Source organism: Nicotiana tomentosiformis, chromosome 11, assembly GCF_000390325.3.
Source record: "Nicotiana tomentosiformis chromosome 11, ASM39032v3, whole genome shotgun sequence".
Classification (NCBI taxonomy): domain Eukaryota; kingdom Viridiplantae; phylum Streptophyta; class Magnoliopsida; order Solanales; family Solanaceae; genus Nicotiana; species Nicotiana tomentosiformis.
In genome coordinates this window covers 10,128,109-10,144,041 of record NC_090822.1, presented here as the reverse complement: position 1 = coordinate 10,144,041, position 15,933 = coordinate 10,128,109, and the positions used below count along the sequence as shown (strand labels likewise).

At 41.8% G+C, this 15,933-nt stretch overlaps 1 protein-coding gene across 1 annotated transcript; it reads left to right on the top strand.

Moving 5' to 3' along the window:
- The first annotated feature begins 14,545 nt into the window (after positions 1 to 14,545).
- LOC104107284 (norbelladine synthase-like) lies at positions 14,546 to 15,468 on the top strand. The gene is made up of 2 exons (XM_009616044.4): positions 14,546 to 14,808; positions 15,024 to 15,468. The coding sequence occupies exons 1-2, from the start codon at positions 14,637 to 14,639 to the stop codon at positions 15,308 to 15,310; spliced, it is 459 nt and encodes a 152-aa protein (XP_009614339.1). The 5' UTR covers positions 14,546 to 14,636; the 3' UTR covers positions 15,311 to 15,468.
- Positions 15,469 to 15,933: the final 465 nt, after the last annotated feature.

The following is a 15,933-nucleotide window of genomic DNA, read 5'->3' as shown; positions in this document are numbered from 1 at the left end:
TGAGTGATTTGCTCGGGGCTATGACAATGGGTGATTCGCCTTCTCTTCCATCTTTTTCTGAGGAGGCGCTGAAGGAAGCTCGAGAATTGAAGACTCCTGATATCGGCGCCGGCTCTGGTGCAGGGGATCCTTTCGGGGATTGTTTTACTGGAGTCGATGACGGTTCCGATATCGATAACGCTTCTATTTTATTGGAGGAGGCTCAGCGTTTCATTACTCGGGTAATGATTCTTCCATACTTCGTTTATTTGTTCATTTCCATACTTGACTTTGTGTTTCATACTGTGTAGGCCATTGGTAGGTTTCGAGTCGATTTTAGCCATTATAAGGCCAAGCTCCGGAAGGCCTCAGGTGAGAGAGATGCCCTGCGGCTTCTTTGCATCCAAAAGGACGAGGCTATAAAGGGCCTCCACGCGGATTTGGCTAAGGTCCGTGAAGAAGGGGTCGAGCTTGATAAGCAGGTCAGCCTCGTTCTGTTAAATTATGGGTCTGACTCAATCGTGGAAGTTAACCCTTCGTTGTCTCAGTTGCAGCAAAAGATCGAAAAGATCGGGTTGCTTCGAGAAGAAGCCGATCAAATCCGAGCTGAATGCAATCGGTGGAAGGAGACCCTCGACCGCCTGGCAGCGGAAAAAGAAACCATCTTAACAAAATTATTATCGATCGACGTTCAGCTTCAGAGTGTCAAGCAAAAGGGGTCGGTTCAAGCTAAGAAGATCGAGGAGCTTGAAACACGACTTGCCGAGGCTAAGGCGGAGGTTGAGTCGTCAAAAGTCTTGGCGGATAAGTCCATTGCTGTATATCGGGCTAATGCTGAGGCTGCTCAGATGGAGGCCCAGGAAGCGGCGAAGACCGCCGATACTCAAGCTCATTGGATTGCCGAACTTGCTAAGTGTAGGTCTCGGAGGGAGACCCTCGAGGAGATTCACGCTCGAGGTTTTGATCTTGCCGAAGAGGTAAAAAGGGCAAGAGAGCTCGAAGCGGAAGCTGAAGCCTTGGCTTCTGACGATGATGATCATGATGGTAGCAAAAGCGGATCCGAGGACAGGGAAGAGCTTGACCCGGAAGCTTAGTTTCTAATTCTTGATGTTTGTACATTAACCTCGTAGGCAAATTTTGTATATACATGTGTAATCAGGTCGACTTGTTTTTGTTTTGTGAAGACTTTTAATCGAATGTTGACCTTGTAGCTTCTCTGATCGATCAGATTTGTAGCCCCTGGGTTTGCTTGTTGAGTCGATGATTCAAACTTTTGAAGGAACATAATCCGTAGGCGTAATGTAATGGTTGAGTTAATGTAAAAAAAAGTAGCTTATTAGCTGTCGAGTGAATGTTTTGAACTTAAAATATTGTAGCCCGTAGGCGTAATGGTCGAGTGAGTGCTTGCTCGAACTCGGAATAACAGCAGCCCATAGGCTTTAATAATCGAATGAATGTTTCGAACTTGGGATAACAGTAGCCCGTAGGCTTTAATAATCGAGTGAATGTTCCGAACTTGAGATCATGTGGCCCGTAGGCTTAATATTTGAGTGATTATTTCGAACTTGGAATGAAAGTAGCCTGCAGGCTTAATGGTCGAGTGAGAGCTTGCTCGAACTCGGAATAACAGCAGCCCGTAGGCTTAATATTTGAGTGAATGTTTCGAACTCGGGATAACAGTAGCCCATAGGCTTAATGGTCAAGTGAGTGCTTGCTCGAACCCGGAATAACATTAGCTCGTAGGCTTAATATTCGAGTGAATGTTTCGAACTCGGGATAACAGTAGCCCGTAGGCTTAATATTCGAGTGAATGTTTCGAACTCGGGATAACAGTAGCCCGTAGGCTTAATGGTCGAGTGAGTGCTTGCTCAAACCCGGAATAACAGTAGCCCGTAGGCTTAATATTCGAGTGAATGTTTCGAACTCGGAATATAAGTAGCCCGTAGGCTTGGTGGTCGAGTGAGTGCTTGCTCGAACCCGGAATAACAGTAGCCCGTAGGCTTAATATTCGAGTGAATGTTTTGAACTCGGAATATAAGTAGCCCATAGGCTTGATTGTTGAGTGAATCTTAATTCTGGTTGAGCAATAAATCTCAAGTCATTGCACATGTGTTTATGTTTGGGCCAATCTATACGAGCATGGTTCATTTTGACCATTTGGCTCTTACAATTTTTCCTGTTGTTGTGAGATGAACTTTTTTGTATCTGAACTCGATATATTTGAGGGCCCTGATGCCCCCTGGTATTTGAGGTCTGTCGGAAAGAGGCCTCGGATATTATTGAAAGTGCAGCACGATCGATGGTTGCCTCATTAAAAACCTTGCCGAACAACCCATTTGGGAGAAAACCGGTCTAAGGGAAAAAGAGTGCAACGCGTGCTCTTGATTGGAAGATCTTCTTCAGCTCTCGTTCGGACTTCTGCATGGATTAGTTAGATGAATATGGAAAGGACGTGCCTTAACAGTAGTACCGTTTTAGATGTGATACATTCCAATTGCTTGATAGCTGTTTGTCGTTTATGATGCCGAGCCTGTATGATCCTTTTCCAACATTCTCGAGTACCTGGTATGGTCCTTCCCAATTTGGTCCCAATTTTCCTTCGCTTGGATTTTGAGTATTGATGGTGACCTTTCTTAACACTAAGTCCCCGGGCTTGAAATGGCGGAGTTTAGTTCTTCGATTATAGTACCTTTCGATTCATTGCTTCTGGGCAGCCAGTCGGATGAAGGCAGCTTCTCGTCCTTCGTCCGATAATTCAAGGCTGGTGTTCATGGCCTCGTTATTTGATTCTTCTGTCATGAATCGAAATCTGGGACTGGGTTCACCGACTTTGACTGGTATCAATGCTTCAGAACCATATACTAAGGAGAACGGGGTCGCCCCCGTACTGGATCTTGACGTTGTTCGGTATGCCCAAAGGACTTCGGGCAGGATTTCTCTCCATTTTCCTTTCGCGACGTTCAATATCTTCTTCAGGTTTTGAAGAATAGTCTTGTTCGTCGATTCGGCTTGACCGTTCCCACTGGGGTGGTACGGTGTTGATAATATCCTTCTTATTTTGTGATCTTCGAGGAATTTTGTGATTTTGCCGCCAACGAATTGTTTTCCATTGTCGCATACTATTTCGGCGGGTATCCCGAATCGGCATATGATATGATCCTAAATAAAGTCTATGACTTCTTTCTCTCTTATTTTCTTGAACGCCTGTGCTTCAACCCACTTAGAAAAATAGTCAGTCATAAATAAAATAAATTTGGTTTTACCTGGGGTCGACGACAGAGGGCTGACGATGTCCATCCCCCATTTCATGAATGGCCACGGGGATAGGACCGAGTGAAGTTGCTCCCCGGCTTGATGGATCATTGGCGCAAACCTCTGACATTTATCACAGTTATGAACAAACTCTTTCGCATCTTTGCCCATATCGATCCAATAATACCCTGCTCTAATCATTTTTCGGACTAATGCGTCGGCGCCGGAGTGATTGCCACAAGTGCCCTCGTGTACTTCCCGGAGGATATAATCGGTATCTCCCGGACCCTCACACACCGCCATCGGTCCATCGAATGTTCTTCGATATAGTGTTCCGTCCGCAGCCAACGTAAATCGAGCAGCTTTAGTTCGTAGGGCCCTGGAATCTTTAGGGTCTGAAGGGAGCTTTCCGTTTTTTAAGTACTCAATATACTTGTTTCTCCAATCCCAGGTTAAGCTAGTAGAATTTATTTCGGCATGCCCTTCTTCGATTATCGATCTTGAGAGTTGGACGATAGTCCCCGAGCTCAAATCGTCTACCTCGACCGATGATCCCAAATTTGCTAGAGCATCGGCCTCATTATTCCGTTCTCGGGGGACATGCTATAGGGTCCATTGTTTGAAATGGTGTAAGGTGATAAGCAGTTTGTCTAGATACCTTTGCATCCTACCTTCTCTGACTTCGAAGGTTTTGTTTACTTGACTCACCACCAGCAAAGAGTCACAGTGCACCTCAATGACTTCTGCTCCCAAGTTTCTAGCTAGTTCGAGACCTGCAATCATGGTTTCATACTCGGCCTCGTTGTTAGTTAACCTGCTAGTTTTAATGGCTTGCCTAATAATGTTACCCGTGGGGGGTTTTAAAACAATGCCTAACCGGACCCCTTTATATTCGAAGCACCGCCCGTAAAAAGGATCCATACCCCGGATGATATATTTGATTTCGAAAGGAGTTCCCTTTTGACTTCGGGTATGAGGGTTGGCGTGAAGTCGGCCACGAAGTCTGCCAAAATTTGAGACTTGATGGCCGTGCGGGATTGATATTCGATATCGTACCCACTGAGTTCGATGGCCCATTTGGCCAATCGGCCTGATAGTTCGGGCCTATGCAGGATATTTCGGAGTGGGTAGGTGGTTAATACGCTTATGGGGTGACATTAGAAATACGACCTTAACTTTCTAGATGCGCTTACCAGGGCAAGCGCCAATTTTTCTAAGTGTGGATATCTAGTTTCCGCATCTCCTAAGGTCCGACTCACGTAATAAATGGTAAATTGCGTACCTTGCTCTTCTCGAACTAGGACGCTGCTTACGGCAACTTCCGATACCACTAAGTGCAGGTAGAGCTGCTCGTCCGCTTTCGGAGTATAAAGTAGTGGCAGGCTCGAGAGGTATCGTTTCAATTCCTGTAACGCTTGTTGGCATTCCGACGTCCAGGCGAAGTCGTTCTTCTTTTTGAGTAGGGAGAAAAACTTGTGACTTCGATCCGATGACCTTAAAATGAACCGGCTTAAGGCTGCAATTCTCCCCGTTAACTTTTGTACAGCTTTAACGCTGTCCACGATGGTGATGTCTTCGATGGCCTTGATTTTGTCGGGGTTGATTTCAATTCCTCGATTTGAGACCATGAAGCCGAGGAACTTGCCCGAACCGACCTCGAAAGCACATTTTTTGGGGTTGAGCTTCTTGTTGAATTTCCTCAGAATCTTGAATGTTTCCTGCAAATGGGCTAAATGGTCCTCTGCGCGCAGGGACTTAACTAGCATGTCATCAATATAAACTTCCATCGTTTTACCTATTTTTTCTTCGAACATTCTGTTTACTAGGCGTTGATAAGTAGCTCCTGCATTTTTTAGCCCGAAGGGCATTACGTTATAACAATATGTTCCATATCGAGTCACAAATGAAATCTTTTCCCGATCGTCCGGATTCATCTGAATTTGATTATATCCTGAATAGGCATCGAGAAAGGTGAGAATCTCGTGGCCGGCCGTGGCATCGATCATACGATCGATGTTGGGCAGTGGGAAGGAATCTTTGGGGCATGCTTTGTTCAAATCTTTATAGTCCACACACATTCTAAGTTTGTTTCCTTTTTTAGGTACAACAACCACATTAGCTAACCATTCGGGGTATTTTACTTCCCGAATGGACCCTATCTTGAGCAGTTTGGTTACCTCGTCCTTTATGAATACGTGCTTTTCCTCGTACTGGGGCCTTCTTTTTCGCTTCACCCGTCTGAACATAGGGTTTAAGCTTAGCTGGTGTGCCGTTATATCCGGCGGGATCCCTGTTATATCTAGATGGGACCAGGCAAAATAATCGATGTTATTGATAAGAAATTGAATGAGTTTCTTCCTGAGTTCGGGGCTCAAACCCGTCCCAGGCATACCTTTTGTTCGGGCCGGTGTTCGATCAGTACGATCTGCTCCAGTTCCTCAATTGTTGATTTGGTGGCATCGAAATCATCGGGGGTTACGAAGGATCGAGGGATCCATCGATCATCATCGTCTTATTCAACTTTTTGCTTACCTGGTTGGGTCGAAGCCGATGTCTGTGATTGCTATTTGGCGCTCAGCTTTGAACCTGATCCTTTCATTGGTGAAGGTGAGGATATTGATTTTTCTTCTTCGACGGAGAACATTTACTTTGCGGCCGGTTGTTCCCCGTACACTATTTTGATACCTTCTGATGTTGGGAATTTGAGGACCTGGTATAGGGTCGAGGGTACGGCTCTCATGCTGTGGATCCACGGCCTTCCGAAGAGGGCGTTATATCTCATATCACCTTCGATTACGTGAAACTTTGTCTGCTGGATGGTTCCGGCTACGTTTATCGGTAGGGTGATCTCGTTTTTAGTGGTTTCACATGCCATATTAAATCCGTTTAGAACCAGAGTTACGGGTATGACCTGATCCTGCAGGCCGAGCTGTTCTATGACCCTCGATCTGATGATATTGGCCGAGCTACCTGGATTAATCCACACACGCTTAATCTTAGTTTTATTCATGAGTACGTATATTACCAGCGCATCGTTATGGGGTTGGATGATTCCCTTTTTATCTTCATCACTGAAGGATAAAGTCCCTGTGGGTGCATGATCTTGGGTTCGAGATCGCTTCACAATTGACGTTTTAGCGTGTTTAAGCATCGGTCCCTGGGGGGCATCGACGCCGCCGATGATCATGTGAATGACGTGTTGCGGTTCTTCTGGTTCGTTTCGCTTACCGAATTCCTTGTCTCTAAAATGGTTCTTCGCCCTATCGCTAAGAAATTCCCGAAGGTGCCCTTTATTAAATAGGCAGGTCACTTCCTCTCTTAGTTGCCTGCAATCTTCCGTTTTGTGACCATGGGTGCCATGATATTCGCACATTTGATTGGGATTCCTTTGGGCAGGATCGGTTTGCATGGGTCGAGGCCATCTGGTGTCTTTGATGCGCCCGATGGCCGATACAATAGTGGATGTACTAATGTTGAAATTATACTCCGATAGCCGAGGGATTTCTATAGGATCCGTATATTTATCGAAGCCGCTCTTGCTCATAAGTCCCTGAGAACTTTGCCCCCGATCAATCCTTCGGTTGTTCCGAACTGTGTCACGTGCTGAACTGTTATTCATCCGATCTGTGCAGTACGGTTGGTATCGATCTTTGTTCGACCTTTGCTCTCTGTTGGCTTCCCTTTGATTTTTAGTGGTTGTGTGGTTCTGTCGTGCGGGCCCATATGGAACTCCCAATTGATCGTCTTCGACCCTGATTTTTGATTGGTACCGATTGTGTACATCTGCCCACGTTATTGCAGGGTACTCGATCAAATTTTGTTTCAGCCGACGTGACGCTGTCGAGCTTAGCCCGTTCAGTCCTTGGGTGAAAGCTTGTATGGCCCAATCGTCTGTGACCGGTGGCAAGTCCATACGCTCTATTTGAAATCGGGATACGAATTCCCTTAGCATCTCGTTACTCCTTTGCTTTACTTTGAAGAGATCCGATTTTCTTGTTGCAACCTTTATGGCACCAGCATGTGCTTTTACAAACGAGTCCACCAACATGGCGAAAGAATCATTGGAATTCGGCGGCAAGTTGTGATACCAGATCATCGCTCCTTTTGCGAGGGTCTCTCCGAACTTTTTCAACTACACGGATTCGATTTCATCATCCTCCAAATCGTTGCCTTAAATGGCGCATGTGTAGGAGGTGACGTGTTTGTTAGGATCAGTCGTACCATTATATTTGGGAATTTCGGGCATATGGAATTTTTTGGGAATTGGTTTTAGGGTCGCGCTCGAGGGAAAACATTTTTGTATGAATTTTTTCGAATCGAGCCCTTTTATCATTGGTGGAACCCCCGAAATTTGATCGACCCTGGCGTTATACGTTTCCACTTTTTTGTCGTTGGCTTCAACTCGCTTCGTGAGTTCCTCGAGCAATTTAGCAATTTCAGGAGCAGTTTCCAATTCCCGCTCGTTTGATTTCACTACGGCGGGTTCCGTTCTGGGTGTGACTTCCCGAGGAAGCGGATTGGAGTTCAGTCCGCTTTGCGTATGGGTTCGGCTCTGCAACTGAGCTATTGCTGCTTGTTGGGCCTGCAACATTTCGAAAATCATACGCAAGCTGACCCCGATTTCTCCCGTGATGTAGGTGTCTCGGGCTATAGATCGAGCACCGCCCTGAACGCTCCTCTCTGGTTCAGAACACTGATTCGCTTCTAGAGCTATTTGCGAATTGATATCCAGTGGTACTTCGGCTCGAATTTCGGGTTCTTCGATTGGAGCCTCGTTACCGTTGTTAGGTATCCTTCCGCCTCCGGATACCAAGTAGTTGGTTTCATCTTGAAGGCCGGCTTCGAGGTCGATAGGTAGAGCCATTGCTGATTCGAAGTTGTAAGCTGGAGCGTACTGTAGATTTATATCAGACAATCACCGTTACCCTTAGCCCCACGGTGGACGCCAAACTGTTTACCCGAAAAATCGGATAACGTTAAATTTAAATATGATTCTAAGGGTATGCAATTTTCTTTGATATAAATGACAATACAAGTATTTTGCTGTGTAAATAGAAAATGATGGAAGGGAAGACTGAACAATATTAGAAGAGCAAGTATATTGAAATCTTTTGCCCCCTTCCTATTGCAGTCTATCTCTCCTTTTATAGTAGAGGGTCACTACTTTATTAGTAACAACATAAAATAATACATATATTGGAGAACCCATGATGGTTTGTCTCTCCCTCGATTCTCGCCAAGATTCTCTCCCTTGGTGCGGTTGTAACGACTCTTGTCTTGCGAGCTCGGCACTGACTCGAGCTTGGTGCTAGATCGAATCCCCGGTATTAATTCGAGCTCGGTTCTGCCTTGGAACATCGATATTCGGGGCCCGCGTCGGTCGTTGTTACCCCGTAGTTCGATCCCGACGCGGGTTCGATAATGACATCGGGTTTTGCAGTTAATTGGTTTCATGGCTCGAAGCTCGACGTCTCTACTTCGGAATTCATCCGAGCTCGCCATGCAGATACCCTTCGATTGAAACGTTATTATCTCGACCGATCTTTATAACTGAGAATCGGTTTTGACCGTACACATCCTGCAAATTTTAGCGATCGTGAGATATGCTTTTCAATATTTTGACGAGCGTGCTTCAAAATTCTAGACATGCTTTTCAATATTTTGACCAGCGTGCTTCAAAATTCTAGACGAAAATTATTTTACCAAGACTTTTCTTAACAGAATCTAAATTTTAATGGTGGCCCTAAAATGATCGATCCGCCGTAATAGTTAGTTATCAAAGTGGCTCCATTTTGCCTTTATGTAACGACAACAACTAAAGGAAAAATTTAGACCATCCACAAAATTCAAGAGCTAATGCGACATTTTTCTTAATAATATTAGAACTCTCCAATTTACTAATAATATTACTAGTCTTTAATATATTTATAAAATATTTTCCATTCACCAAACAATAACAACAACAATAACAACAACTCAGTATAGTCTCACAAGTGGGGTATGTGGGACTGTAATGTATACGCAGACCTCATCCCAACTCTGATAGGGTAGAGAGGTTGTTTCTGTCACGACCCAATTTCACCTATAAGTCGTGGTGGCGCCCAACACTACAGCTAGGCAAGCTAACTAGTAACTTAAATCCATATTAGATTCTTTAAGAATTAACCGAGTAATTAAACTCTTATTACTTGCAAGAATTTAGATAATATGAAAAGATTTAGTAAATTAAATAACCAAAAAAAATAAACAACTCTTAATTCTATCAATATGTGTGCCAAGACATGGTGTCAAAAGTATATGAGTATCTAGTAGATTATACAAAAATTTCAAATACTGTCTGAAATAAAATAGACAGAATAAAGTCTCCAAGAAGAGGCATTGGTTGCTGCAGAATGACTTAGAAGGGCAGCTCACCACTAAGCCTCTGGATATCGTGGGTGCGCGCCGATAGGTCCAACTATATACCACATGTCTCAGGTCCTGCACAAAAAAGTGCAGCAAGTGTAGTATGAGTACGTAAACAACGTATACCCAGTAAGTATCAAGCCTAATCTCGAAAAGGTAGAGACGAGATGGCCGACTTTGACACTCACTAAGGGTCAATAATAATAATCGAAATAAAAATAAAATATCTAAATCAACATGATTCACATAGTTAACAACTATTTTATTTAACCAGCAACAACAACAATAACCCAGTATAATCCCACTAGTGGGGTCTGGGGAGGGTAGTTTGTACGCAGACCTTACCCCTACCCTGGGGTAGAGAGGCTATTTCCGATAGACCCTCAACTCCCTCCCTCCAAGAACTCCCCACCTTGCTCTTGGGGTGACTCGAACTCACAACCTCTTGGTTGGAAGTGAAGGGTGCTTACCACTAGAGCAACCCACTCTTGTCTTTATTTAACCAACATAAATAATTAAATTTCTTCAAATGCAATAATTTTCAATCTATTAATTAAATTCAAAATCTGTAATTAAAATATTAAGGTATCGTGTAATTATTATTATTATTAGGCACGATTTCTGCCGAGGTCGTACGACCCGATCCAGAGTATCGTGTACACTGTCGAGGGACGTGCGGCGCAATCCATAGATGCATCTCTCATGCCGAGGCGTTCGGCCCGTTCCATAAGAAATGAGGACATTTTCTTATGTACCTCCGGAAGGAGAGTATATTTATTATAAGATCAATTCGAGAGGATGAAAAATTACTTTTAACAATTAATTAATTTAAACAGAAAATTAAGCATATGAGATTTTCATCTTTTAATATTTTTCTCTAACAATTCACAATATATATATCAAATAATTTTAATTAAACAAAGAATATAATTTACACAAGTAATTCATGATTCGAGTCCTAAACTACCCGAACTTTTAGCATAAATAGTAGATACGTACGGACTCTCGTCACCTCGTGCGTACGTAGCCTCCAAAATTAGCAACAATTATTAATTTAATCACCTATGAGGTAACTTTCCCCTCACAAGATTAGACACGAGACTTACCTCAACTTGCTCCAATTTAATCCACTAGAAGGCCTTTTCCACGATTATCCAACTATGTCTAGATTGAATCTAGCCAAAATAATTTGATACAATCACTAAAATTTATAGGAATCAATTCCATAAAAAAATACTACATTTTTAATAAAAATCCAAAATTAATTTAAAAATCGTCCGTGGGACCACGTCTCGGAATCCGGCGAAGATTATGAAATATGAACGCTTACTCAACCACGAGTCTACCCATACTAAAATTACTAAATTCCGATAACAATCCGGTCCTCAAATCTTCAAATCTATCCAAGAGGGTTTTCAAACTTTTCCAACTTAATTCACCAATTAAATGATAAAATAGTGATGGATCCGGGTAATTTAACCAATATTGAGTTAAGAACACTTACCCCGTTGTTTTCTCTGAAAATCTCCCAAATATCGCCTCAATCTGAGCTCCAAATCGGTAAAAATGGAAGAGTCCCATTTTCAGAACTTAAACTCTCTGCCCAGTGATTTCTTCTACGCGATCGCGAACTTCCTCACGCGATCGCGAAGCACAATTTCAACACTGCCAAAATTAACTCTACGCAATCGCAGAAAGTCCCACGCGATCGCGAAGCACTGACTCCGCTATCCTATGCGATCGCGAACCTTCGCACGCGATCGCGAAGTATTAAACGCGTTTGCCCAGCTCTTCTGTCCGTTCCTCTTTGCGAACGCGGCCTTAGCCATGCGTTTGCATGACACAGCTTACCCAACCTACATGATCGCGAATTTGCCCATGCGATCGCATATAACAAATTTTTTTGTTGCCCAATTAAGCCTACGCGATCGCAATCCCATTCACGCGATCGCGTAGAACAAAGTCACCTCTGCCCAAATTACTCTACGTGATCGCATACAAACTTACGCGATCGCATATAAGGAAAATCAGAAGAAAATACCAGCAGCTACCAGCTATCTCCCAAAGGCCAAAAATGATCCGTTAGCCGTCCGAAACTCACCCGAGCCCCTCGGAACCTCAATCAAATATACCAACAAGTCCCAAAATATCATACAATTTAGTCGAACCCTCAAATCACATCAAACAACGCTAAAACCACAAATCATCCTCCAATTCAAGCTTAATGAAACTTTCGATTTCCAACTTCTACATTCGATGTCGAAACTTATCAAATCAAATCCGATTGATCTAAAATTTTGCACACAAGTCATAAATGATATAATAGAGCTATAAAAATTTTCAGAACTCAGTTCCGACTCCGGTATCAAAAAGTCAACTCCCCAGTCAAACTTTCAAACTTAAATTCTTATTTTAGCCATTTCAAGCCTAATTTAACTACGAACTTCCAAATAAAATTTCGAACACGTTCCTAAGTCTAAAATCACCATACAGAGTTATTGGAACCCCGATACCGGGGTCATTTTGTCAAAATATTGACCGAAATCAAACTTAGTATTTTAAAGCCAACTTAAGGAACCAATTATTCTGATCTCAATCCGAACACTTCCAAATTCCGAATCAACTATCCCCGCAAGTCATAAATTAATAAAAGTATATACGGGGAGTTTTATTTAGGGGAACAACGTTCTGAAAATCAAAATGACCGGTTGGATCATTACAGTTTTGGATAAACTCTCGGCTCAAGAAGATGAAAAGAGACAATAGAAAAGTAAAAACAATAGAGGCCAGAAAGATAGTACCAGCAACCTAAGAATAAAAAAATAGATGAAAAAAGTAATATAAATAATCTGTAACAATGACAAGGTACTACGAAATCAGAGCGAAAAAAAGTATGAACACAACATGAACCACTAGCAGTCCAAGACAAAATACTATCAAACTAGCCTTACACCTAGTACGGAGTAGAAAAATGTTCAACTACCTCATAACCTTCAACCCTAATGCTCGGCCTCCACACCTTTCTATCAAGGGTCATGTCATAAGTAACCTCAAGCCGCGCCATGTCCTGCTTGATCATCTTTCCCCAATACTTCTTAGGCCGACCTCTACCTCTTCTCATACCCACCAAAGCCAACCACCCACACTTCCTTACCAGGGAATCTAGACATTTCCTTTGCATATGCCCAACCGATCTAAGTCTCGCTTCCCGCATTTTATCTTCCATGGGAGCCACGTCTACCTTCACTCGAATATCTTCATTCCTAATCTTATCTAACCTAATGTTCCTGCACATCTATCTCAACATCCTTATCTCTGCTACTTCTATCTTCTGGATATGAAAATTCTTGATTAGCCAACATTCTAACATGTACAACATGGCCGGTCTAACCACCACTCTATAAAACTTACCTTTATGTTTCAGTGGTATATTCCTGCCACACAAGACGCCAAATGCTAACCTCTATTTCATCCATCCCACCCTTATACGGTGCGTGATATCCTTGTCAATCTCCCCACCCCCTGGATAACTGACCCAAGATACTTAAAACTTTCTCTCTTGGGGATAACTTGTGAATCAAGCCTCACGTCCATGTCCGATTCCCCTGTCATGTCGCTGAACTTGCACTCCAAGTATTTTATCTTAGTCCTTCTCAACTTGAAATCTTTAGACTCAAGAATCTATTTTTGAACCTCCATCCTCTAGTTAATACTACCCCGCGTCCTATCAATTGAGCATCGACGAATAATATACATCATGGCACCTTCCCTTGAATACGATGTGTCAGTGCATTTATTACCAGGGCAATAAGAATGGGCTGAGCGCAGATCCTTAGTGTAACCCATAATAATCAAAAAATGCTCTGAGTCTCCTCCCACTATCCTAACTCGAGTCTTAACTCCATCATACATGTCCTTAATCACCCTAATATATGCTACTGGAACACCTTTTACCTCCAGGCATCTCCAAAGAACCTTCCTAGGGACCTTGTCATACACTTTCTCTAGGTTAATAAATACCATGTGCAAATTCCTTCTTCCTATCCCTGTACTGTTCCACCAACCTCCTTATAAGATGGATAGTACTCGTAGTTGAACGACTATGAATGAATCCGAACTGGTTCTCGGATATAGACACTGACCTCCTCACCCTCACTTTCATCAGCCTCTCCAAACTTTCATAGTCTGACTAAGCAAATTGATGCCCATATACTCCTATAGTTATTAGAATTATGGATATCACTTTTGTTCTTGTACAACGGTATCATCATATTTCACCTCCATTCATTTGGCATCTTTTTCGTCCTAAAAATAACGTTAAATAGCACAGTCAGCTACTCCAAGCTAGCGCTACCCACATACCTCCAAAATTCTACCGGAATTTCATGTGGCCCGATCGCTCTGTCCCTACTCATCTTACGCATAGCCTCTACGACCTCCTCAACCTTAATGCGCCTACAATACCTAAAATCTCGGTGACTCACGAAGTGCTCCAATTTACCCAGCACAATGTCTTTGTCCCTCTCTTTATTCAGAAATTTATGAAAGTAAGTCCGCCAAACATCAGAAAAATATTTTCTAAAAAGATATTTTACATGTAAAATGATTTTTGTCATACTAGATACAATCTATTATGTTGGTAATATCGCATCTATGGCTTATTTTTAGTTCACTCTTTAAATTTTGTCCTCGTTTTCTCAGGAGCCCCAATAGTAGATGAATGAATTTTCCTACACACAAATTTAACTTATCGGACGGATGAGGATATAATTCAAATAGTGACATTAAAACGGCCATTTGTACAAATGCCCTGGCATCCAAGGAATTGGCACCAACCAAGTAAAATAAGAAGGCCGGCCAATTATGATGTAGTCTATACCTAGTCAAGAATTTTGTGGTTGAAACTGATTTTATCATCCACTTTTATATATGTCTGTTTCTTTACCAACTATATATTCAGTGCTTAACTACTTATTGAGTAAGTTATCAGAAACCCATAAATGTTGGGAAAATTTTCAGAGGAAGTAGAAATAAATGCACCAGCAATTGAAGTGTGGAATCTCTATGGCACTCTTCAATTTGCCAAATTTGTTGTTGAAAAACTCCCACACATAGTTGAAAAAGTTGAGTTGATTGAAGGCAATGGTGGCTCTGGTTCAATCGTGCTAGTTAGTAAGTTATTTTACTTCAAAATCCTATTAAAAATCTTCATTTTTATTTTCATTCCATTGATTATTCTTGATTATTTTTTTCCCGTTTTGTAAGCTCTCGTCCATCCCACCACATATTACAACTTTTCCTTTTGATTCTTATTTTTTACGTGATAATTTGATAAATTATTTAAGTTTATTCACGATTTTCTATTTTGTTTGGACCAAATATATTAGGTTTACCAGGTAATGCTCCATATAAAGAGAAATTCATCTCAATCGATGATGAAAAACGAGTGAAGGAAGTCGAGATTGTTGAAGGTGGATATCTTGATCTAGGGTTCAGTTTCTACGGGATTAAGTTTGAAGTTATAGAAAAGGATGAGAATTTAAGCATCGTGAAAACTACCATTGATTTTGAGACTAAAGATGCTGAAAACATTCATCTTACTATTGGCAATCTCCAAGCTCTCGTTGCCATTATGAAAGCTACTGTTGAATATTTCAACCAGAAGAGCAAGTAAATTAATCTTCTTTTATTGGGATTCATGAATTTTCATATTTAATGTTGTTTTTGCTTTGTAGTTATTGCCCTTTAAAGTAATGTAATGTACTTTGATGGACTTAGTAGTGGATGTCAATATTTTTGTTTATTGAATAAAACTTTTTGACATTGCAATGAGATGTAACATTCTCAATTCTTAAGATTTTTTTTTTTGTTTTATTTAAGACTCTAAATCACGCAAGTTTAATTTAAGCTTGACTATAAAGAGAAACCTTATAGTAGGATTGAGTTCGATCATTCTTGGAAATACTAATATTCGATCTCTTCCAAATAAAAGATTTGTAAATTTAAATGTTAGGCTCAAATTTGATTTTAAGCTATGTAGTTCTCCCAAGTGAATTCTTGGGCACTGAATCACCTAAAATTTTGTGGGCCCATCAGATATGACCTAATGAACAATAATTGTCTTATCGCCTCGTTTTTGACGTTTTAGGGCCATAAAACAGAAATTCATGATGATTTTTATTTTTTCGTCTACTAATATCCACGCCATCTACATGAATTCGAGGGAGACTCTGAATCACCTAAATTTATTTGGGCCCATCAAAAATGACCTAGTGAATAATAGTCATTGATTCGCCA

Bases quoted from the DNA above. Each gene is read 5' to 3' on its own strand.
- LOC104107284 (XM_009616044.4), top strand. From the start codon at position 14,637: ATGTTGGGAAAATTTTCAGAGGAAGTAGAAATAAATGCACCAGCAATT. The intron at 14,809-15,023 runs GTAAGTTATTTT...CAAATATATTAG, and splicing joins TGGTTCAATCGTGCTAGTTA to GTTTACCAGGTAATGCTCCA.